The sequence below is a fragment of the Nelusetta ayraudi genome, unplaced genomic scaffold (assembly GCF_046127955.1).
Source record: "Nelusetta ayraudi isolate G7.1 ecotype Tasmania unplaced genomic scaffold, CSIRO-AGI_Nayr_v1 ptg000129l, whole genome shotgun sequence".
In the NCBI taxonomy this organism is placed as follows: domain Eukaryota; kingdom Metazoa; phylum Chordata; class Actinopteri; order Tetraodontiformes; family Monacanthidae; genus Nelusetta; species Nelusetta ayraudi.
In genome coordinates, this window is record NW_027466179.1 from 119206 (window position 1) to 140823 (window position 21618).

A 21618-nucleotide genomic window follows, 5' to 3' on the forward strand; every position below is an offset into this window, starting at 1 on the left:
AGTGCGTGCATGATGGGTTTGTGTGCATCTGCCAAGTTCTGCAAAAGCAGATTTCAGCTCTTCAGTACGAGGAGTCACTGAGTGGGAGAGTGTGTGTCTGCAAGCAACCATGTGTGTGTGTGTGTGTGTGTGTGTGTGTGTGTGTGTGTGTGTGTGTGTGTGTGTGTGCGTGCTTGGCTGAAAGACGTAGGCGGTGTGTGTGCGTGTGTGTGTGTGACACTGTGAGAGAACACACCTACGCTCAGGGCGAGGAGCTGCCACACACACACACACACACACACACACACACACACACACACACACACACACACACACACACACACACACACACACACACACACACACACACCGTTAAACACTTCCATGCACATCTCCGCGCTCCGTCGAACCGCAGAGCCCGGCGGAGACGTCGGGTGTCGCGCTTCGTCACAGCAACATATTTCATTTCGTCAGCTCGGGGGTTAACGGAGGTCACGACAAACAACTCGGACCTGCATCGTCACTGAGACGCAGCAGAGGTCTGAAGACGACAGCACCCGTCAACACTCACCTGTTGGAGCTCAATACTACGGTGGCCGACAAGGGCCAAACGCAATACATCTGCCTAATGCGCCATAGTGGGCAAAGACCGATGCAGGTATTGAAACGATGCAAATTCCACAAACACAAGCACAAGTATAAACAAGGCACAAAGAGAGGATTGTGGTGAAAACAATAAAAAACGCGCTGCAAGACATAAAAACATGAACTCAATCATCAAATGCACTGCAAACAGAGAAGCGATGCAAGAACACAACACATGCAAAGCAAGAGAACACATACATGCAAACAAAAAGATTGCTGCATAAAGCAGTCACTCGGGTGGAAGTGCTCCAAGCCTGCAGGGGGCGCTCTTAGTGGAACAGCTCAATGGAGAAACGCACAGGTAGAGCGAGGACGGCTGACTAGAAGGCCTCCAGTAGAAAGTGACGGAAAATACACTCAAATAAACGTGACATTAGCGTGCTAAGCCTTCCCGCTGTTGTTTGAAACACTGTCAGTCAGACGTCCTCAGTTAGCTGTTCCGCTAAGAGCGCCCCCTGCAGGTTGGAGCACTTCCATTCCAGTGACTGCTTTATGTGGCGGGTTTTTTTTTCGTTTGCTTGTGTTTTCTTGGCTTGCATCTGTTGTGTTTTGCATGGTTTCTCTGTTTGAAGCACATTCTTTTCCTTTGCACCACGATCCTCTCTTTGCACCTTGTTTAGACTTGTGTTTGTGTTTGTGATGTTGCATCGTTTCCATACCTGCATAGTTTCCGCCAACTAAGGCGCAACAGGCAGTTGTTTGGCCCTTGTCAGCCACCGTGCAATACTGAGCAGAGAATGAGGAGCACACGCACAACAACCGGGACAGAAGGAAAGATGTGCTTACACTGGCAGCACCACATACACAACAACAAGGCATAAAGTTTGCTGGTCTTGCCGAAGGAACCCGGAGGCGTTTGGCAGCCGACTCCGAGGAGAAGAACGGCTAAAAGCGTTTACGGAACACAGAGAGAGGAGACGGGGGAAAAGATAAAACAAAGATCGGCTTGGTCCGTCACGTAACGACTCTCGAGCGCTGCCGCGTGACCTCAGCGTGGGGAAGGGAGCGGAGAGAGGGCGGCGTGGGCCGGCTACCTCGGCAGAGATGCGTCTGTTCCCCCGGTTCCTCAGGCAGACGTCGGTGGGCGACTGCACCTCGTCGGACGACGTCCCCGACGTCTGGTCGCTCTCCCCGTCGGAGCCCATCTTCAGGTTCTCGTGGACGATGTCTGGATGGGAGAGAAACAACAATGATGGGGGAGGGAGGGGGGGGGGGGGCAGTGTGAGATTCAGCCTCAACTAAGCAACTATTTCAACTAACATTCAACCGACAATGTTTTAACATTTGAAACATAGAACCAGTCTATTATTTCCTTCCACTAGCCATGAACATTTTCCTATCTTTTTTTGGCTTCACACAAGCACATTTTATTTTGAGACTGCAACAAGGGGCTATTATAAACATCTGGTGGCAGCAGAAGAAGAAAGAAGAAGGATTCGCGGCACCACTAGAATACATCTGACGCTCGTCGCTTTTCTCAACAAAAAAAAAGTGGCGGTAGAGAGGTGTGAACACTCGCTAAGTATAGCCACAAAGCTGGCTAAAAACTGGCAGCGCTGACTGAGGTCAGGTGGACGGCCAGGCCCAGGCCCGGGTCACAGGCACAGAGACCAACAGATTGAATTGGTCTTCAGTTTCACAGCAGCTCCGAGAGTCTCGCACACTCGGCCGCTGTTCACAGGGAGCATATTTCAGCCACTTCCTCTCGTCCGTTCTGTTTACGTTAGCAAACTCTGTGCAAAAAAACAAAAACAGCTTGTGTGTGTGTGTGTGTGTGTGTGTGTGTGTGTGTGTGTGTGGGGATACGTGAGGTTTTGAACGGATGTGTGGACACTTGGTCTGAGTTATTCATATATGGATTATCGGAGGAGTGAACACAACAGAGAGACGACTGTGCTGTAAAACACTTCAGCTTTTTCTGTTACGCTTGGCTGAACCGGCTGCCGCACTAATGTGCAACTAAAACATTTTCATCTTTAATGTCTGCGGCTTTATTCTGTCCGCCAATCTTAAAAAGCGAAACAGAAATTAAGCGCTTATTTGCGAGCGCGCAAAAGAAAGTGAAACCTCCGGGGCCGGGCCGGGGAGAGCGGGGGGGGGGTCTCACCGAGCCGGCTCCCGTTGCGAGGCAGGACCATGAGGGAGCCCAGGCCGCCTCCTCCGATGACGCTCTGCGGCCGGCGCAGCGGCGGCTTCTTGAAGGAGCCGGTGTACTGGTGCAGGAAGGAGTGGACGCTGTGGGCCGAGGGCGGGCGGCCGTTCCTCACGATGGGCTCTGCTGACGGGGGAAGAAAAGAACAGACGGTTTCTTCTTAGGGGTCACAGCGACTCGTGAAGGTCGGCTGCTCTGACTGCTGCCGCTCACACAGCCTCAGCTGGATGTCGGGTGGGGCGGGGAGACACACCTGGCTTTTCAATTCTAACCCGGGGCTGGTGGGGGTTTTTAGGGTTCCGCTGAGTAACTGCAAAGAACCAATCAGCCGTTGATTAGAATGACATCACAGGGTCACGGTCAGATCACCGCATGCCACCGAACAGCAAAAGGTCAAAGCGCTTCAATTCAGATTTCTTTGCAGGGTGATTTGAAAGCGCAGTGCCGCATGAATGTTAAGCGTGGTAAAAACTCCCAATAACTGTGTGTGTAAAAGCTGCCGACTGTGCAAACAGGAGGGCAACACACTCTCAGAACAGTCGTTATAAACTTGGAAGGACTTATTGTTTGTCTTTATGGAAACACATCATCATCAGCTTCCCATGATTAACGTTTCCCTAATTTGTCCGGCTTCCAGGGTTTTCAACTCGGCCAACTGCCGGCACACATTCATTATTATTACACTCGAATCCTGCTGCCAAGACCAAACTCACTGGAGTCTCCAGTTGACATTTCTGTGGGTTTTCTGCTCTCCACTGCGCTGCAGATACGTATTTCACTGCCGCAAAACAGGAGCTGGGACGTTGGACGCGTCCTGAGCAAACTGTGTCCCTTTGCGCACGACAACAGAGGATTTCCCTGGAATTTTCCCGAAGAAAGAAGCTTAAAAAAAAAAAACATCAAAAAACCCTGCCACCAGCCCCCGCAGCCGCCGCAGCGTTCACGTCGGAGCCCTGCTGCCGCCCGCGCCTCATCTCTTGTGCATCTGCGGCGTCCGTCGCCAGCGTCGCGGTTGGGTTACGTAACCAGATCAGGACCAGAAGGATTTCCACAATCAGAGTTCAGATCAGATCTCATCTGGCTACTCCGTCCTGTCCCCTCTCTGCTCGACTTACCACTGAACACGGAGCTAAAAGCCCTTTCACTCTCGCCAACCTGCCGTTAATCACTCCACAAAAAGCTTTTTTAAAATGTTTTTTTTATTTTCCACTAAACCCGGTTGGTCCTCAGAGAGTTGCGAGAGTCAAGGGAGGAGGAGGGGGAGGCGGAGGAGGAGGAGGAGGAGGCGGAGGGGGGGTTGGACTTGGATGATCTGATTGATTGAAGTAGGAAAGAAAGTTTGGACAAAAGACGAGGGGAAATCTGAGGACAGGCCTGAAAGAGGCCGGGGTGGCGGGAGGGTGCTGGACCTCTGGGTGGCCGAGAGAGGAGGAGAAGAAGAGCTGAGAGGGTTTTTTGGGGGGGAGGGGATGGGGGGGTGGAAATGCAACACAGAGTGGTCCAAGTTGCTGTGGCAATGTCATGGAAACTCCCAAAGAGTTTGCAGATGGTGGCGAGCACCATCACCGCCATCAAAGTGGAGAGAGAGAGACAGAGAGAGAGAGAGACAGAGAGAGAGGGAGAGAGAGAGAGAGAGAGAAAGAGAGAGAGAGAGAGAGAGAGAGAGAGAGGGAAGGCCGTGACCTTCAGCGGGGTCCAAACTATGATGCAACCGGAGGCTGAGCTGTCCGCCGGTGAGGAGCAGCATCAACACTGAGCAGAAGTGTCAGACTGGCTGGCCGTCGTCAATGTGCACACGTGTGTGTTGGACTTAGACATTTTTAGATTAAAGAGTGACTCAATTATTTGCCCCCCCCACCCCGCCAGGCTTTGGAATGCGCCTCACTCTCGCACCACTCACTGATTTACAGCATCATCGTTCTTTATGGAGACAATATTTCCTGCTCTCTGATGTCTTTTGAGCTTCTGTGGCTCAGCTGTCTTTGATTTACGGGGGCCGTGCAGCCCGCAACTGCTGCCAAGCGCGACCGCCATTAGCCCGTTTTATCTTCTCTTTATTGGACAATAAAGACGTGAGGCAGAGTTTTGCCAAAACGCCAGTTGGGGTTTTTTTGTTTTTTTTTTAAATCATAAAGACCAAAATTGGAATGCAATGAGCAGCCGCTGGGAAGATTTCACCTCTGCGATCGTTGCTTAGGATTGTGTCAGTAAAGCTCCTGCAGCCCTGCAGCGCTGCAGCTCGGGTCAGTCAGCTGCTACAGACTCTTTCTCCAGCGACTGTCACTCTCTAGTTTTGAAACAGCTCGTTAAAACGAGTCAAGACTTGCCCGAGGACCCTCTCTGTTATTACCTACTTTCAGCCGCTCGCTTTGGGGGGAAAAAAAAAAAATCACGCTCAAAAACCTGGCATACACGTCTAGAGACCTCCTGGCCTGCAGGGGGAGCAGCATATTCTTTAATAATAATAATCTGATTATCATCTCGCGATTTCACTTTGTGAAGAGGTTTCTCTGAGCGACAGTGTCTGTTTGGGGTGTTTTGTGTGGCTGGGAGATGTTAGTTTATTTTTGGCTAGCAGCGGTTTTCACATTGTGAACGATTGACTGACGTACAAAGACAGCTCAAAGGAAAAGAAGAAGAGAAGAAAGGAAGACGTACCGCTGTCCTTGAGGCCGTTCTCCTCGATGGTCATCTGCTCGGCCAGCTCGGACAGCGACTCGTCGATGGTGTGACTCCCTCGCAGCGTCTGCGAGAGGCGCCGCTTGAAGCGCTTCATCTTCTCCATGGAGCTCTCGGGGAGGGGGGGCCTGAGGAGCAGAGGAGCAGTTTGAGTACAATACGCCGCCCGTGACCCTGAGCTGATGACGACCGGAGCAGACAGTCTTCCTCTGTCGAGCTCCTCGGCCAAATCCGACGCTGCCGCGCTCGAGGCGGCTTTTGGATCGCTCGGATTTCATGTTCACATCCACCTTGTTAACCTCATGTTTAAAACATTTTCCAGTCCGTCTCAGCATGTCTGACTTAATCAGCGCTCCTTTAAAGTTGTGACAGCAGCAGGAAGCAACTGCTGCAGGCTGCACTGAGACCGCAGAAGAAGAAGAAAGAAGAAGGAGAAGAAGAAGAAGAGTGGAAAGCTGCAGTTTTTCCGCTTTAGATGAAGAACCACAAATGGCACTGAGAGCCTTTCCTCTGGACTCCCAACTGGCTTTGGCAAAGAGTTTTGTGAAACATCACAGCTGATATGAACCCTCACACTGACAGGAAGCTCCATCATCCGTACTTGGCTTGGAAATGTGACTGGTCCACTTTGGACATGCATGCCAGAGTGTTTGTCCAATCACCTTCCGGGGCCTCTGCTTTTCAAACAGTTCCTACGGGCTCTTTTCCCAGATGGACGGGCGAGATAAAGCCGGAGAGGATTTGGGAAGAGTTCAATCACGCGTTCAGCGGCCCGGTCGGAGTTTTCTGAAGCCACGTCACGAGTCAAACCGGTGGCAACAGACACGGTTGCGGGAAAGGAGGTGGGGGGGAGGGGCAAACCAATCAGTGCGCTGACGTTAATTGTGACTCAGCTCGCTCCCACACATTGCTCGGCATTCCTCCCACTTGGAAAACATGACGGGAGGGTGAGAGATTCTTATAGGGGAGTCGGGAATCACGGTTCCTGCCCGTGGCAGCGGGTTGGGAGGGGCAAATCCTACTGCGGTGGCACTGGAGCAGGCCACATCAAGTACACACACACACACACACACACACACACACACACACACACACACACACACACACACACACACACACACACACACACACACACACACACACACACACACACACACACACACACACACACCGGCCTGCACTGACTGGATGCATGAGTGAGGAACCGACTGGGAGGGGCTGAGGCGTCACATGACCATCGGAATCGATCCGGCTGCAGATATTTGGGGATGTTTGTCTCTCTTTCTCTCTCTCTCTCTCTCTCTCTCTCTCTCTCCCTCTCTCTCTCTCTCTCTCTCCCTCTCTCTCCCTCTCTCTCCCTCTCTCTTCGTCGCTCTCCCACGCCTCCTGAATTTCTCTGGATCATGACGCCACGGGTCCTGCAGATCCGGACAAGTGCGCGTCTGCCCCGGCGATGACTAAACCCATGAGTAGCGCGGCTGATGCCCTCAGGGGGGGATTCACTGTCTGCTGACTGTGACCTCACGCAGCACCGCCTTCCAAACCATCTATCAGGTCTCTCGACGTCAGCTGAGCCCCACCTGAAGCCCTTCAGCCCCAATCACGAGGTGTGGAGACGCCAGAGGCTGCGTTCAGAGTCAGACTGCAGGTGAATCCCATTCCTGCTCAAATCCGACTGTCCACACTGTGTCCAAATGGGTTCTGGCTCTGTTCAGACTGTGCCACATTATTGACCCATCGGACAGGTTGCTGTAGCAACGGCGTCGGAGCGGAGGCTTCGTCCAGCGTAGCGTGTAGTGTGTGACGTCATACATGTGCGACAGCGTTGCTTGTTGCGATACCAAACAGCTCCAAAAGTCTCCCTCTCAAAAGTCGCTCTCTGGTCTGGCGCACTGGGTCTTGCCTTGTGTGGAGCGACAAGGCAAAACCGTTCCGTGTGTTTGGAGCTGTTCAGAGTTCAGACTGAGACGCATCTGTCCAAATGCGATCTGAAACGACCTCCCGGATGTGGTTTCAATCCGTCTTGCAAAAATCGGATTTCATGTGGTTTGTGACTGTTCAGACTACAAAAGAGCCATCCGGTTTCAATATGGATGGGCTAAAAATCCCATTTTGGCCGGCAGTCTGAACGAGGCCAAAGTCCTGCTGACGGAAACCCTGATCCATACATCGGAAAACACTTTTGCTTTTGTTTTCAAAGGCCTGGATGAGACTTTCGGCGACGACCGAACGAGTTGTGTTGACATTGACAAAGTAGCGAAGCCACTGTCTTTCCGCGACAGCAGCAGCACTTAAGGAGAAACTAAAACATTCAGAATGCCGCTGCAATTAAATGTCATTGTGACAAAAAATAGCATTTGCGAAAGAAATAAAAAGCTGCCATTAGCCGGCGTGAAGATGCCGTCAGCGGACCAGGCGGCGGATGACACAACATTTTAAAACTTTCACTTTACTGACCCGTCCGTTCAGCTGCTGCTGACTCATCTGCAAGTTGACAGCTTGAAGTGGCTCCCAGTTCAAACAGTTGACGCTCCACTCAGCAGGGTCTTCTTCCCACCCCCGACCCTCCCCCCACCCTCCACCTCCCCTCGCAACCACTGGGCTACAATGTCGATCAAAAGTTCAGGGACGCACAGGGACGCACAACTTTTTGTTGTCTCTTCCAAGTCCTGCTTCAACAGTTTCTCTGAGACGCTGCTACCGGTGGTTGCTACTGGTAGTGTTGCCGAAACAAGCTGCGACCACCATGCCGTCACCACACCGAAGAAGCAAATTTGGGGCAAATCCTCTCCTGCCCCCCCCAACGCTTGCTTCTGCTGTCACAGAAGCAAAAAAAAAAGCCCCACATTGCTAAATGTCCATCTAGACCTATAGTATGTGTAGATCAAATCAAAACACAAGCCAAAGGGGAAGTGGGAAGAGTCGGGGAGAAGAAGTGCTGATTCACATTTTCAAACTTGATTCAAGCGTCTGCATCATGAGAATGTACAGATCACAGACACTCTGCTGGCACTAAAAATAATTTTCCCAGTTCCCATTTGAGTACGCCACCCAACTGACGGCAGGATTGTGCTGCAAACCCTCCAGGACTTGCACACGGGTTCAATCAGCCTCCAGCCGTGTCAGTGGAAAGTTACATCCAGACATCAGTGGAGAGGGGGCACACTGTGGACGATCCATATTCAAAACAGCGACTTCTTTTTTTTTTTTTATTCCTCTCGTCGTCACTCAGTTCACAAACGTCCCAGTTGTGTAACGTCTTCACGCGTAACAGCTTGAGGGCACACGCAACAAAAATAAAGACGGCGAGGGATTATTCTCCGACTCCGGTATTGCTTCCCCGCTCCCCCTCCGCCCGCCGTCACGACCTTGTTTTGTTCTTCTTGTCCGCTCTTTGTCGAGCAGCAATCAGCGTGATCACGGCCGGGGGCCGAGACGAGGCCGGACGTCCACAGTGACCGTCGCTGACTCCTCTCATCAGCGGCGGAAGCGTCAGCTCCGGCGTGGGCCGGCAGTCCCGAACAGGCCGCGGCGCCACCTAGCTACCGTCCCTCTGCGACCTGACTTGCACGCACGCACGCACGCACGCGCTCATTAGCGTGCTGGGCTCGCAGCATGCCTGGGAGTCTCCAGTTAAACCCTGCGCTGGGTGCAGTTCGCTCTGTGCCGCGTGTCCTTCAGCGGTGCGTTTTATGAATGCAATGCGGAGGAGTCGGCGTCTCATAAATAAGCAGGATGTGACCTGCGCCCCAGCAGAGTCTGCAGGAACCAAACTCTGCTTTATGAATGTTCCATAGAAAATAAACCGCAGCGGAGCGGGGAGGGGAGGGGAGGGGAGGGGGGAGGAAGGCTGGCGGGAGGGGGTTCAGACTTTTGCGACCGTATCCTACTGGATCACGTTCGTGCACCGGGGGCCGGGCATGAAGTGGGAGGGAGGCTTGGGACCTGATCCGTGTTGCGGGTCTGATCCCCCGGCAGGCTGCTCGGAAGTCTGAGCTCCAGAGCCGCTGAGAGCAGGAGCAGGGAAATAAAAAGGGCTGAGAGTGGCGGTGGTGGTGGTGGTGTATGGGGTGGGGGTGGGGGGGGCGATGGGGGTGGCAGCGACGGAGGTCTCAAAGCACTGTACTGATTCCAGATCTGTTGCCATGGCAACCCTGCTGCTGGGTGGCTGCTTTCTTTTCCCACCCTTCTTCTCCACGTTGAAAATGCAGAAGGAGGCAGAAGGTGGCGTGCATGCTGATTGTTTGTTTTGTTTTTTTTGCTGTCGCCACACCTGAAAGCAACCAGCAACCCGACCCCAACACCTCCGCCACCCTCCCCCTACCTCCCCCCTATCACCGATCAATAGCCACCGCTGCAAAGACCACCTCCTCCTGCATCTGAGGGATATTACAGGCTTGCGGGTCCTGCTGGGGGCCGGCGGAGCCTCCAGGTTGGGTTCCAATCCAGAGGCTGCGGCCGTGCGGCTGCTTCCTCAGGTCCTCCAGCTTCCTCCCACACGACCAGAGATGAGGATGCATTGGCTGGAGGATGTTTGTTTGTCTCTCTATAGATGCGTTTCCATTACCCTTAGAATTGTGCAAACACCGAAATATCGCTATAAAAAAAAAAACTGGTAATGGAAACGGCTAAGTTTTGAAAAACCTCTCAAATTTGCCCGAAAGGTTTTCACGCTCTCATGAGGTGGCTTTTCAGACGCATCCGTGCAGAGGTATATCGCCAAAGTGTCATGGAAACACTTTATTACGCATTTACGCGTCACCGGATGTGACGTACGGGGGTCATGTGACCAGTTCACTTCAAGTAAAAACTGGTGCGCTATGTTTGGACGGAGGAGGAGATGGATTATTTTTTTTTACAAATCATCAAAGAGAAAAATATAACAACCGTTCTTGACGGCAAACAAACGCAAACAAAGGTAATTATCGTTGATTTACAAGAATTATGGAAACACCTGCAAATCACAATTGTTCGAAAAAATTCGAAATTTTAGGAAGATCGCTTTTCTTTTGCGAAAAAGTGTAATGGAAACACAGCTGTGCAATAAACTGGCAACTTGTCCAGGGTTGTAAACCCGGGCCCCAGTTTTCACTTTGGGAGGGCTGGGATCAGCTCCAGCACCCCAGGGAGCCTGAGTGCAGAATAAGCAGTGAGATGGACGGATGGATGGATGGATGGATGGATGTGCTGCCTTTCCTCCCTCCATCCCTTCCCCCTTAAATGCAGCCTCAGTGGAAACGCTCCCACTGATGCAGACGTCTGTTCCCCACCTCCCTGCAGAAGCCACGGGGGTCCCAGAGAAAACCTCTCTTCCTCCTCCTCCTCCTCCTCTTCCTCCTGCTCCTGCTCCACCACCCACCTCCGCCCGCCCGCCTCCCTCCCTCCCTCACAGAGGAGAGGAACAAGCATGACTGCTGGCGTGATTCACGGGGGTGAGCTCAGCCTCGCCTCTCTAAAGAGCAGCCTTTTCTCACCCTGGCCGAGACAATGAGGACATGAGTGAGGAGCTGGCGCCATTATGGGGCCTTACATAAAGGCTGCGTTGTCCTAAAGAGAGAGAAAGTCCAGGACGTGGCGGAGGTGGCCGTGCTGCGTGCCGCGGCGCTGGGCAGAGCGTGGTAACACACACACACACACACACACACACACACACACACACACACACACACACACACACACACACACACACACACACACACACACACACACACACACACACACGTCACCTTCGACTGCAGAGTGACAGCTGATGACAGAAACAGGAAGTGTAAGTGTACGTGTCTGTGTGTGTGTGTGTGTGACTCGGCCAGGTCAACGCTTGGGCAATAGTGACACACATTTCTTCCTGTACGCAACACTTGCTCTTCTACTTTAAAGCAACAGTTTCCTTTGCTTGCTTCAGCAACACCACAGTTGGGGGGAAAGAAACAAACAAAAAAAACTAGCGCTGCTTACAGAGACCTCACATGAAGGCCAGAAGGAAGAAAAAGATCCCACAGTAAAGACTCCTGAGGGCGCACACACACTGAACCAGCAGGGTGTTGCCACACCTGTGTGTGTGTGCTGACCAGCAGATATCAGAACCTGGAGTCACTCTACGGATGGACAGCGACAACAGCGACCACAGCGACAACAGCGTCGACGTTCACGCCGGTTCACCTCGTCCTCGGCTCACACTGACCTCGCTCTCCTCGCTCTGACCCAAGTTTCCCTCTTGACACAAGAAGCACCAGTAGCTGCTGGTTGCTAAACTCTGGCCTCAGGGGGAGTTTCCTGCGACACAAGCAGCAGTAAAAAAAAACAAAAAAACAAAAAAACTCCCTTCCGAGTTGTAAAAGATCGCCCAGAAGGCTCTGAAACGATTTAGTCATACATCTGCAAATATTTGGCTGGTCACTGAAGCAAACAATGTGATCTAATAGGTTTCAATGAAAGCAAAAAGAAAAAAATACCAAAAAATAAATTTAAAAAAAAATCACTGGTCCTGGTACTTGTTCAGTCAGACAAAACCAGACTGGAGTTTGGAGTTTGTTCCTGGACATGACGACGATGACAATCTTGTCTGTTTGCTGTTCGCACCACATGTAATGAGGCATGAGAGGAGCGAGCTCAGGGGGTTTTCTCCAGACTTTTACAATGAAACCACACGGTGAACAAAACACAACAAGGCCAAAAGGAAGCACGCACAGCAGAAACGAGACCGAGTCTGACTATTGTTTGTTTGTGGACTAATCGTCAGGACACGTCACGATCTCGGTGGCTCACGTCCATCAGTCAAACCGCCACCGGCGGGCTTCAGGCCGACCTGCGGGCCAGAGGAAGGAAGCCGAGGGCAGTTTTGGCTGCCGGCTCGTTGAATTCCTTTGTTCACAGAGGCGACCTGCCGCAGGAACGTCAACAAAAACAACAGGATCGAACAGATTCCAGGAATAAATGAAACAGATGTAACTCTTCGCGTGTGCTGTTCAACGTGTTGTGCGTTTGGCTCGATTACAGATAAGCCAACACAGCAACGCACATCCTGGAGACTCAGGCCTCCCCAGAGAAAGCAGCTCCTGTTCCGAGGCATTACAGAGACGATTAGCCCAGAGCGCGGTTGATCTGGATCCCAGCCCGAGTCCAGTCACCTGCCCAGTGTTGGGAGGGCCAAGCGTTAGCGTCAGGGAGGAGCCATTAGCGCCCAGCGGCAGGTGACCGAGGGCGGGCCAGGGGGGGCTGAGGTTATCAGCCTATCAGCATGCGTATCACAGAGCAAACAGCAGCAGCACTCAGGTAGCTCAGTAGGACCTGCGGGCTGCATGCTGCCCCGGGCTCTGGCTCACGCAGCGTCAGGAGGTGAAGACGCTCGCGCACAAAACCTGTTTTCAGCACTCGGCTGTTCTGCAGCTTCAACAGCCGAGTGTGTTTGGAGGGAAGGAGACTGGAAAGCACTTCTTTCCTGGATGAGAACTGCATTTACAGTAAAGCTGCCAACTTCTTTGAGAAATAATTAACATGAAAAAAAAATAATTATTTTGCTTTGAGTGGTTTGAAAGTAATAATTAACTGCGGTGCAAAGACTTTTGGTTTTCCATTTCTGGAAAAAACAAAAACAAAACTGCAACAAATCTGTGAAAACAATAAGAGACAACATTTAGACAGATTTTTGGAGGCCCATTCTTACTTACTTTAAGGTTTTTTTTATATAAAAAAAATGACTTTTGGGAAGCTTTAAAAAAAACAAAAGAAAAAGGCGATAAGCTGAAGTGAACAATGTAACTGCACCGTTTCTCCTGCCTTGTTCCAGAGGGGGGAACCCTGAACCATGGTTGTGTAGTTCTCTGTGTGAGTGTGAGTGTGTGTGTGTGTACGTCCAAATAAAGACCTGACAAGTGTTCGGACAGCTCCTGCAAATCCTGCCAAGACTGATGGGGAGAAATGGGCAATATTTGTCCCTCAGCTGTTTCACATATTAATAGTGCAGAGGACAACCCGCATACTTTCAGTAAGTTGCGGGCGTATAACTCAATCAAATGACCTCCTGCGGGCGGGGGGGTTCAAGGGGGTCAGCCGATCCGGTCTTCGACCCCCCCCCCCCCCCCCCCGACACACAGGAGCGTCAGGCCGCGGCGGGTGAGAGGACAGACAAACGCGGCAGCGCTGGTGTTTACAGTGGCGGTGGGGGGAGTGCGACGGGGAGAGTGTGAAGGCCGGGGCCGCACTGTTTGCTTTAATGCGGCGGAGAGAAGAGGAAGAGTTTGTATTCACGGCTATCTATAGACGGGAGTGGTGCCTGTGACATAGCAGCTGCTCCCAGGAGACTGGTGACACATTAACCTTCAGCCAGCTGTCTTGGTGGGCAGCCTAAACGCAAGGGTGGGGGGGTGGGGGGGGTACAGACCGGCAGCGGTGAAATGCACAGAGACCGAATCAAAAACACAAGTTTGGCCAAACGTCGGTCTGTGCACCGACCCACCGCCACCACCAGGTGGACGTCAGGCTAAATTCCCTGCATTTATTGCAGTGCAACCACTCGGTAGAAGCGCTGCAGAAAGTGCTGGTAAAGTGAGAGGTGGAAGGTGATGGCTACAGTAGAGGGATTTCTGTCAATGAGAACGGCTCACGTCACCGCTTTGTGGTGAACCAGAACACTTAAAAAAATCATTATTAAAGAAACGGAGGTTCGATAAACTCTCGCCAGGGCCAGTCGGGAGTGCAGCTAATTGATCTTTTCCACTGAGAAAAGTTAACAGCCAACAGTTCCTTTGCTCTTCTTTAAATGTAAAAGAAATTCTTCATTTGTTATTGGGCAAATCTCCTTGAAACAAATGGAAAATGTACCGTGTACTTTTCCAATCATGCTGCATTTCTCTCCACAAGTCAACGTCCAAGCAAGATCAGGAAACAGCTGAGCTAAGCCATCTCTCCATCAATGACGTTAGCATCCATCTCTTTAGCATTAGCTAGGCTCACAGTCAGTTCCTGCCTTCCACTGATCGTCTTCCTCTGTGGTACCAAAGAGCAGCTGGCCAAAGTGGCTTCCTGTGTTCCACTCTTCCACAGGGGAGCTGATTGGCCAGGCTCCTGTCGATGCTCTCCACCGACGCTGCTGGCAAATGTGATTTCAGGAGACCCAACCGTTCCCGCCGCCCTGAACGTTTATCCGCGGATATCTGCTGAAGAATCGATCTAGATTGTCTCCGATGCACACCGCGCACGACCCGCGACCATCATCTGATCTGCACTGAGATCAGCACCACGTGGCCACAGCTGTTAAACAGCAGGTCGGGTTGCACCGCCAGCACCGTCCCAGGAGGGCTTCACCACGGCAACGCAGCCGCCTCAAAACAACAGACATGCACACACCGTCACTCAGCGGCCCCCTAGCCCGGCCCAGTCCTCCTGCAGGTACCGACCGGGGTCAGCGCGCCCTGTAGCCGGCCTGGGTGACACAAGACGTGCGCCCCCGTCAAACGGCAGCATTCTTGCGGGAAACAAGAGAAAGTGCCACAGCGGGCCCCCCCCCCCACCTCCTCCTTCTGGCTGCCGGCAAAACACAACAGACTGCAAATAGAGTCAGACATGAGTGATTGTCAAAGCCTGGCAACGTGCAACATGTTTCCATGGCACAGCATCAATTACTGTCACTACCACCACTGGACGCTGGCGTATTTCTGGGATCAGCCAGTGTCTGATTTGAACCATATTTCAAAAGCCGTATTTGCTTTGGCAACGTTTTTCGCTCTGTCGCAAGACAGGATTTCATTCCTTTGGCTCCCAAGAAACGTTCTGCTCAGAACACCGCGCAGTCATGGTTCACTTTCTTGCGATGTATATTTATCAAAGCCACCATGATTTGACTCAGTGTTCTAAAACTTGACTGGTGCCCTTCACGGTTTCAACGGCACCATGATTCTCAGGATCGTAACGACTATGATTTTTGCCCGTTGTTCTTCTTTAGCTCTCGTTAAAACAACATGGGCCAGCGCCAACGGGTATGACTCCACGCAAATCGCATGGCCAACCTTCATCCTACCTGTCTGACTCAGCCTGAACCAGACTGCTAAAGATCATGAGTCACATATGAGAACAATAAAATGTGGAAGCTGACTGGCTGGCTCCCAACGAGACCAACTTCCTCGTGGGTGTGTAACGAGGCCATCTTCCCCTCTTCCCAAACAAATAATTCCATGTGTTTGAAGTTTCCTGACAACTGCACAGAGCTCCACAGGATCGCAGGATGAGGGTGTATTCCTAGAGATTAGATTGTGTACCATTAGACTACCGTGAAAGAATTCTGGGTCTTTATCATAAAGAAGGAAGGGGCTTTTTAAAAAAACAAACAAAAACAACAAACAAACAACAAACAACAACAACAACCTGATAACACACTGGCTGTGTGCGACTTCGACAGTGAGCTGCTCACAGTAGTTCAGTGAGGAGGACAGGAAACGTGACAGGGGACCGACGGGACAACTCTGAAATGTGGGTCACAGAATTGTTTTGGTTGCTACAAATGCAAGACGATACTCGCCCTATTTGCTCTCACAAAGCAGAGCTGGCGGAGGTGGCAGCTTCTGTGGGTGAGCACATAGACGTTGAGGAAAGCCTGAGCCGGGGATAAACCACCCTGTGCCCGGGGCAGAGCACCCGGAGCCCGGGGCAGAGCGCCCTGAGCCCCGGCCACGCCATTCATTTCTCCCGCAACGCACTTGAGCTCTCGGTTAACACGCCGCCATTCAGCCGCGGAACAGGCTCACAATTCACCGCCGGCGGCTGCGAAGTAAACACAGTCTTTAAATTAAAAATGTTTAAAAAAAAAAAAAAAAAAAAAAAAGCCCGTTCTGTGTCAACGCGGCGCGGGGAGGTCGGGAGGGTTCCCCCTCCACTTGCACCGGGAGGGATTCAGCCGACCGAACGCCGTGGAGAGAGAACTGAAACGGGGCGACTCTCACCAGAAGCGATGTGCGCTGTTCACACCGGAGTCCCCGACCTCGGAGCTTCTTCTCAAGCCGGATGCCGTCTTTGCCTCTGGGTGTGAAGCGAAGAGGCAGAAAAGGGCAAAAGGGAGAGAGTCTTCTTATTCGTCTTCTTCTTCTTCGTCGTCGTCGTCTTCTTCTTCTCCTTCTTCTTCTTCTGTGTGGTTTCCGTGTGACGGCGGCGATATTACGGGGCTTCGGTGTCGCTCAGACCCGCCGGGTTTTAGCCTCCAGCGGCCGCATGGCGTCGGTTAAAAGACCCCAAAGTTTCGCCTTTGCCTGGTAGAGAGAAACAGCCGTGGGTCGTCTTCCTCGCTCGGCCCCACCGACCATGACAGTGTGAGACACGGCGGAGATTACTGGCTGATTTGAGCGTGTCCTCTGCCGACTGCTGCTGCTGCTGCTGCCTGGCTGCCGCCGCTCCGCACCGGCCGTGTCGCTTGAGCGCCAGCCCACGGGAAACAGCGACACTCAGCGGCCGCAAGTTAAAACGGCAATCTGGCTCTGGGCGCGACACCACAGGGACCCCTTCAGGAAGAAATGTTCCACTACAGCCCCCGCAAACTCATCCACGTTGTTTGTTTTCAAACGCCACTACGTAGTCTTGGCACCATTAGTATTTTTCCATTCATTTCAAAGTTTTGTTTAAGGTAGATGAAGATCGACTCGTTGAAAGTACGCGGCCCACTTCTCTATGACTTAATTATTTCATCTATTTGTCCATTTCACTTCTGGGGAGGGGGGGGGGGATTGTGTTTAAAATGCACTTTTAAAACTATGCATCCATCCATGCTTCCATTTCCATCCATCCATCCATCCATCCATCCATCTATCTTACAATAATAATAAATTATAAGGGTTATTTAGGGTTTCATACAAATTGAAATATACTTACCATGGAAAAATCCATAGACCATCCCGATGACCTATAAATAAGAAGGAAGGATGATTTTTAAGATGCAGTCTCAGTGCTATACTCATTTTCAGTTCTGTTTTTTCTCCCCGTCCTCTGTCAATCGCCACCTATCATTCATTTTTCAAGAAAATATAAGAAAATACACACGCATACAAATGATACAGTCCACTTATGCTTTTGATTACTGATACACTGACTGACAACAACAAAGACTTTGTTTAGTTTGACTCCAGCTTGCATGACAAAGTCATTATGAGGACATGTCCCCAGATTAAGAATAATTATCAGATATCAGCCTGTGCTTGTTCTTATTTCTTAATCAAAAAAATGTCAATATTTCCTGAAAGTTCACAGAGTGCTGAGAGTATTCCTCCTCTGGCTTTCAGTGTGCTCTTGCCAGGGTAAACTTGCGTGCGTGCCTGTTGAAGAACTCCCTCCAACCTTTTCTCACTTCCCTGAGCATAAATCCCTCCGCTTCATTTCGCCCCACAGGACAATTTAAACATTCAGTTTCTCCTGGGCCGCTGCCAAATCTCAGGTGGGGAGAGATTTAGCAAACAGGAGGTTGCATAATTTACGGCAGGAGCCGAGAGCGAGGGACGGTGGCGTATTGAGAGGCCTTCATCGGCTGCATCTGAAAGAAGGAGATGCATTTCCCTTAAACAAAGCAAGAGGGCTGAAAAAGTGACAGAATCGAGCACGTCCATCTTGCAAAGCTCCAGTCTGACACTGCAACCAATCCGTTTTACCATTAAGTTATGATAAAGTCAGGGGTTTAGCTGCTGCAATCAACTTTCAAATCTCATTCATTTTAACATGTTCAGTCGAGGCCTCACGTGGCATTGCAGGTTACAGTCTTTTCCCTGAACCTGCAGCAAACCTGAGATGCAGTGCGACTGAATAAACGCAAAAATGAAGAGCCTCACAGCATCAGCTACCTCTTCCTCTGAACCCATCCTCCTCTTATCAGATTTACATTCCCTCCCAACACCACTGACCGTTACTCGACATTCCCACCCCCTCACCTTTCTCTCACTCTCTCTCTCTCTCTCTCTCTCTCTCTCTCTCACACACACACACACACCTCACTCCACACTGCGCCATCTCACTCTCTGTGTCACACACCTCCGAGTGCTGACCAGGAGCCAAAGATGTGCCGGACGTACGCGGGCCTCCTGGCTCTGCTCGCCGTGTTTCTCACTCTCTCCGGTGAGTATGTGCAGAGGGATAGTTTGAGAGTGTGCAGGTATGCAGCGTCTCTTCATATGTTTCTACAGTGAGGTCATCCCAGCTTTTTGTTCTCTCACCCAGTGTTTCCCGAGTGCCACTCGGCAGCTGTGTCCGGCCGCGCTGTCGGACGTACGAATGGTGAGAAGCGCCGAATCTCTCTTTCCGCTTCGTGTGCTGAGCTGACCCTCCTGCCTTCGCAATGCAGGTCCGCTGGAGAAGATCTTCATGAAGGAGGACGCTGCCCTGAACTTCTTCAGGAGGCGCAGCAGACGGGCTGTCAAATCCCAGGACGAGCTCAACGGTGAGTTTGCGAGGAGAGGTTTGGGAGAAACGCACTCAGACCAAGCCACTTTTATCCCCTTTAATCATTTAGTAAAACTGCAGGATTACTAGCCAATTAAAATACAAATTGAAGTGTCAAGCAATTTTTTTTTTTTTTTTTTTTTAAGTAGACAAATCTGTTCGGCAGCTTGGAAAAATCCAGCCAGGACTTAAATGCTTCAAGCAGAATGAGCAGATTTCTAGTGTCCTTGAAAAGAATCTAAGATGTGAACAGTTTGACCGGTGGTGGTGGTTACAGCAAGTGGAGAGGAAATCATCTTGTTGCACAATGATTGCACGTGAAAAACATCAGACAAAAACACAACTTTGCATGAGGAAACTCTTAAAAGACATATTTTTGCACAAAAAAACAAGGCTTCAGTGTGAGGAGAAAGCAGACAATGCTTGTCCCAAATGTTTTTTGGGGGTGAGTCCACACCCAAAGAGAAGCTCGTCCTCCTCCAGCAGGAGTCACAGGGCAGCCTGGAGCAACGCAGGTCGTCAGAGAGACAACAAAAACACGGTGCCACGACCGTCTGCCGTCGTGCAAAGAGCTTCAGCTTCAGCTTCAGCCCGCACTGTGCAGGAGGTGTGTGATGTCGCTCTCTGTGTACATTTGACGAGAGGAAAAAACGGCTCCCAGTGAGCGAACCTCAGAGAAGTGAAAAGACCGAGCGGGACGACGAGTGGCAGAGCGGCTGGTAATTGAATGTGGAATGTGTCGGCACAGTGGCTGCAAGGGGTCAGAGAGAGAGAAGCAAACAGGGAGGCGAATAAATCAGGCTGCGTTTAAAGAGGCTTTTCTGCGTCGTCGCTTCACAGGTAGATGGACTGCAGGAGAGAGAGAGAGAGAGAGAGAGAGAGAGAGAGAGAGAGAGAGAGAGAGGGAAAAAGGAACATTTGATGCATTTAATAATTATTACCGTTGGTGGATACTATGTTGCCTGTGAAGTGTCAGAGTCGGAATAAATGGAGCTGTGCAGGGTGTTTGTGGGAGTTAATGAACTGTCACTGATATAAAAAAAAACAAAAGGCTGTAATATGATTAAATATGAGTCAAACAAGAGGGAGCTTTTCCTCAGCATTTTATTCTATTAAAAAAAATGTTCGAGCCAAGTGAAAAAAGCTCCTCGGGAACCAAATATTCAAAAGAAAAAAAGTGTAAAGCAGAACCAAAGCAGCTTGAATTCCAGCTCAGCAGTGCACGCCTCGACTCGTGTTGGGAATCCCACTAATAGCAGGTCAAAGGTCAGAGGTTGAGCTTCAGCGAGGTTAGCGTGAGTAGTTCAAACTTTTCCAGCCGTCCTTCTAATGATCCGGTTTTCCTCGAATGTCTCTTTCCTCAGAGCGGGTCGGACAAAAACCTTTTTAGCATTTTATGGTTTTGTTTTTTTCGGCTTTATTTAGCAGAATTCTACATAACAGTATTAAAGGAAGAAGTATTCTTATAGCCTTGATTTTGACATTTATAGTAACAGCTATATTTTCATTGTCTACATTTGATAGACAGCAACGCAACTAGCAAAATATATTCGCAAAACTCTGGCTCTGGTGTCGGACGAGTTGTTGTGCTGGAGAACCAGGACCTTTAACATTCCCGCTCAAACACCGGCGTGTCCCTCTGCCTCCAGCCGAGCAGAGGCTGAGTCTGGCCGCAGACGAGCGCAAGCGGGAGTTCCACGAGGGGAAGAGGCAGGAGTTTGAGAACTACGCCGAGGAGGAGCGCGACGGTAGGGCAGCCCGAGACGCAGCAAAAAACCCAGAGGGGGAAGAGTGTCCGTTGAGCGGAAACTGGTCCCTGTCCCCGCAGAACAAGACGAGCGGAGCAGGGAGAGCATCGAGCAGTGGAGGGAGTTCCACTACGACGGCCTGTATCCTCCCCAGGAGTACAACCGCCACTCCACCTGAGGCCCAGGAGGGCCGCGGCGAGGTGGAGCGCAGCAAACACACAGCAACGCTCGCTCACAGACACACTTGTTAGTATTAGACTTTTGCTTTGTGCTGTTTACGGATCAAATTGTTTGCCTTGTATTCTCAAACAGGACGCAGGTGGTAAGGCCCGAATGGACTTAAGCTCCAGGACGACGAGGAGAACTAAATATTCTGAGTGTAGTCTTAAAAGTGCAGTATTGATGTAAAATGTCAACTCATTTACAGGCAAAACAAAAAAACACAAGCTGGCTTGCATTGCATTCTTTTCTATGAACAAAATGCTGTCAAATTCATTTTCACAATCGGTTGACTTGTAATGAGGAGAGCAGAAACCCTGCCAGCGAAACAGCGCCCCCTGCTGTCCTGCTGTAGGACTGTGCAACAGCTATCAGTCCAAGCCGGACAGGCAACTTCTGAAAGTGAAAGGTGCTGGGCAGGCAACCAAAGTGCAGTCCTGTAGCAGGCCAGCTGGGGGCGCTGTGTCAATGCTATTTTAACGTTGCCATGTAGGGAGAAGAACGTTGTGTTGATTTAATTCATTCAAAGTGCTGAACCCCCTGTCCATTTAACATTGAATGAGACCGACCAGGAAGTGTAACCTGTCATCTTTGATGAAATAGTTTAAAATGGATTTGACAGTTTCTTCTAAGAGCTGGATTGATGTCCTCACACTTTGGATGAATCGTTTTTAGAATCAAGAGCGGGTTGGCTTGAATGTGTTTTTAAATTCAGGTCTTCAATGAACTCTCATCAGTGGCGGAAGAAGGGAACACCGCTTGCTTTGCTTTGCAAAAGAAGCCACAACA

At 50.8% G+C, this 21618-nt stretch overlaps 2 protein-coding genes across 5 annotated transcripts in view; one reads left to right on the forward strand and one right to left on the reverse strand.

The window, feature by feature from the left end:
- Positions 1-16850, reverse strand: part of LOC142904552 (cyclin-dependent kinase 17-like) — a 30397-nt gene extending 13547 nt beyond the window's left edge. The window contains exons 1-5 of one of the 4 annotated variants that reach the window (XM_076050721.1): positions 16390-16850; positions 5435-5583; positions 3030-3086; positions 2732-2899; positions 1659-1792 (exon numbers count right to left, since the gene is read on the reverse strand). In XM_076050721.1, the coding sequence (XP_075906836.1) occupies positions 1659-1792; positions 2732-2899; positions 3030-3086; positions 5435-5561 (486 nt within the window). In that variant the 5' untranslated portion in view covers positions 5562-5583; positions 16390-16850. Of the gene's footprint in view, positions 1-1658; positions 1793-2731; positions 2903-3029; positions 3087-5434; positions 5584-16389 lie in introns of all 4 variants that reach the window. The other 3 variants (XM_076050720.1, XM_076050723.1, XM_076050722.1) reach the window with 3 other exon arrangements.
- A 1558-nt stretch (positions 16851-18408) lies between these two features.
- Positions 18409-21398, forward strand: ucmab (upper zone of growth plate and cartilage matrix associated b). The gene is made up of 5 exons (XM_076050726.1): positions 18409-18538; positions 18641-18697; positions 18765-18860; positions 20512-20610; positions 20691-21398. The coding sequence occupies exons 1-5, from the start codon at positions 18481-18483 to the stop codon at positions 20786-20788; spliced, it is 408 nt and encodes a 135-aa protein (XP_075906841.1). The 5' UTR covers positions 18409-18480; the 3' UTR covers positions 20789-21398.
- The last annotated feature ends 220 nt before the right edge of the window (positions 21399-21618 follow it).

Coding starts and splice junctions, on each gene's coding strand:
- ucmab (XM_076050726.1), top strand. CDS start 18,481: ATGTGCCGGACGTACGCGGGCCTCCTGGCTCTGCTCGCCGTGTTTCTC. Junction 18,698..18,764: donor CGCTGTCGGACGTACGAATG/GTGAGAAGCGCC, acceptor TTCGCAATGCAG/GTCCGCTGGAGAAGATCTTC. Junction 20,611..20,690: donor CGCCGAGGAGGAGCGCGACG/GTAGGGCAGCCC, acceptor CTGTCCCCGCAG/AACAAGACGAGCGGAGCAGG.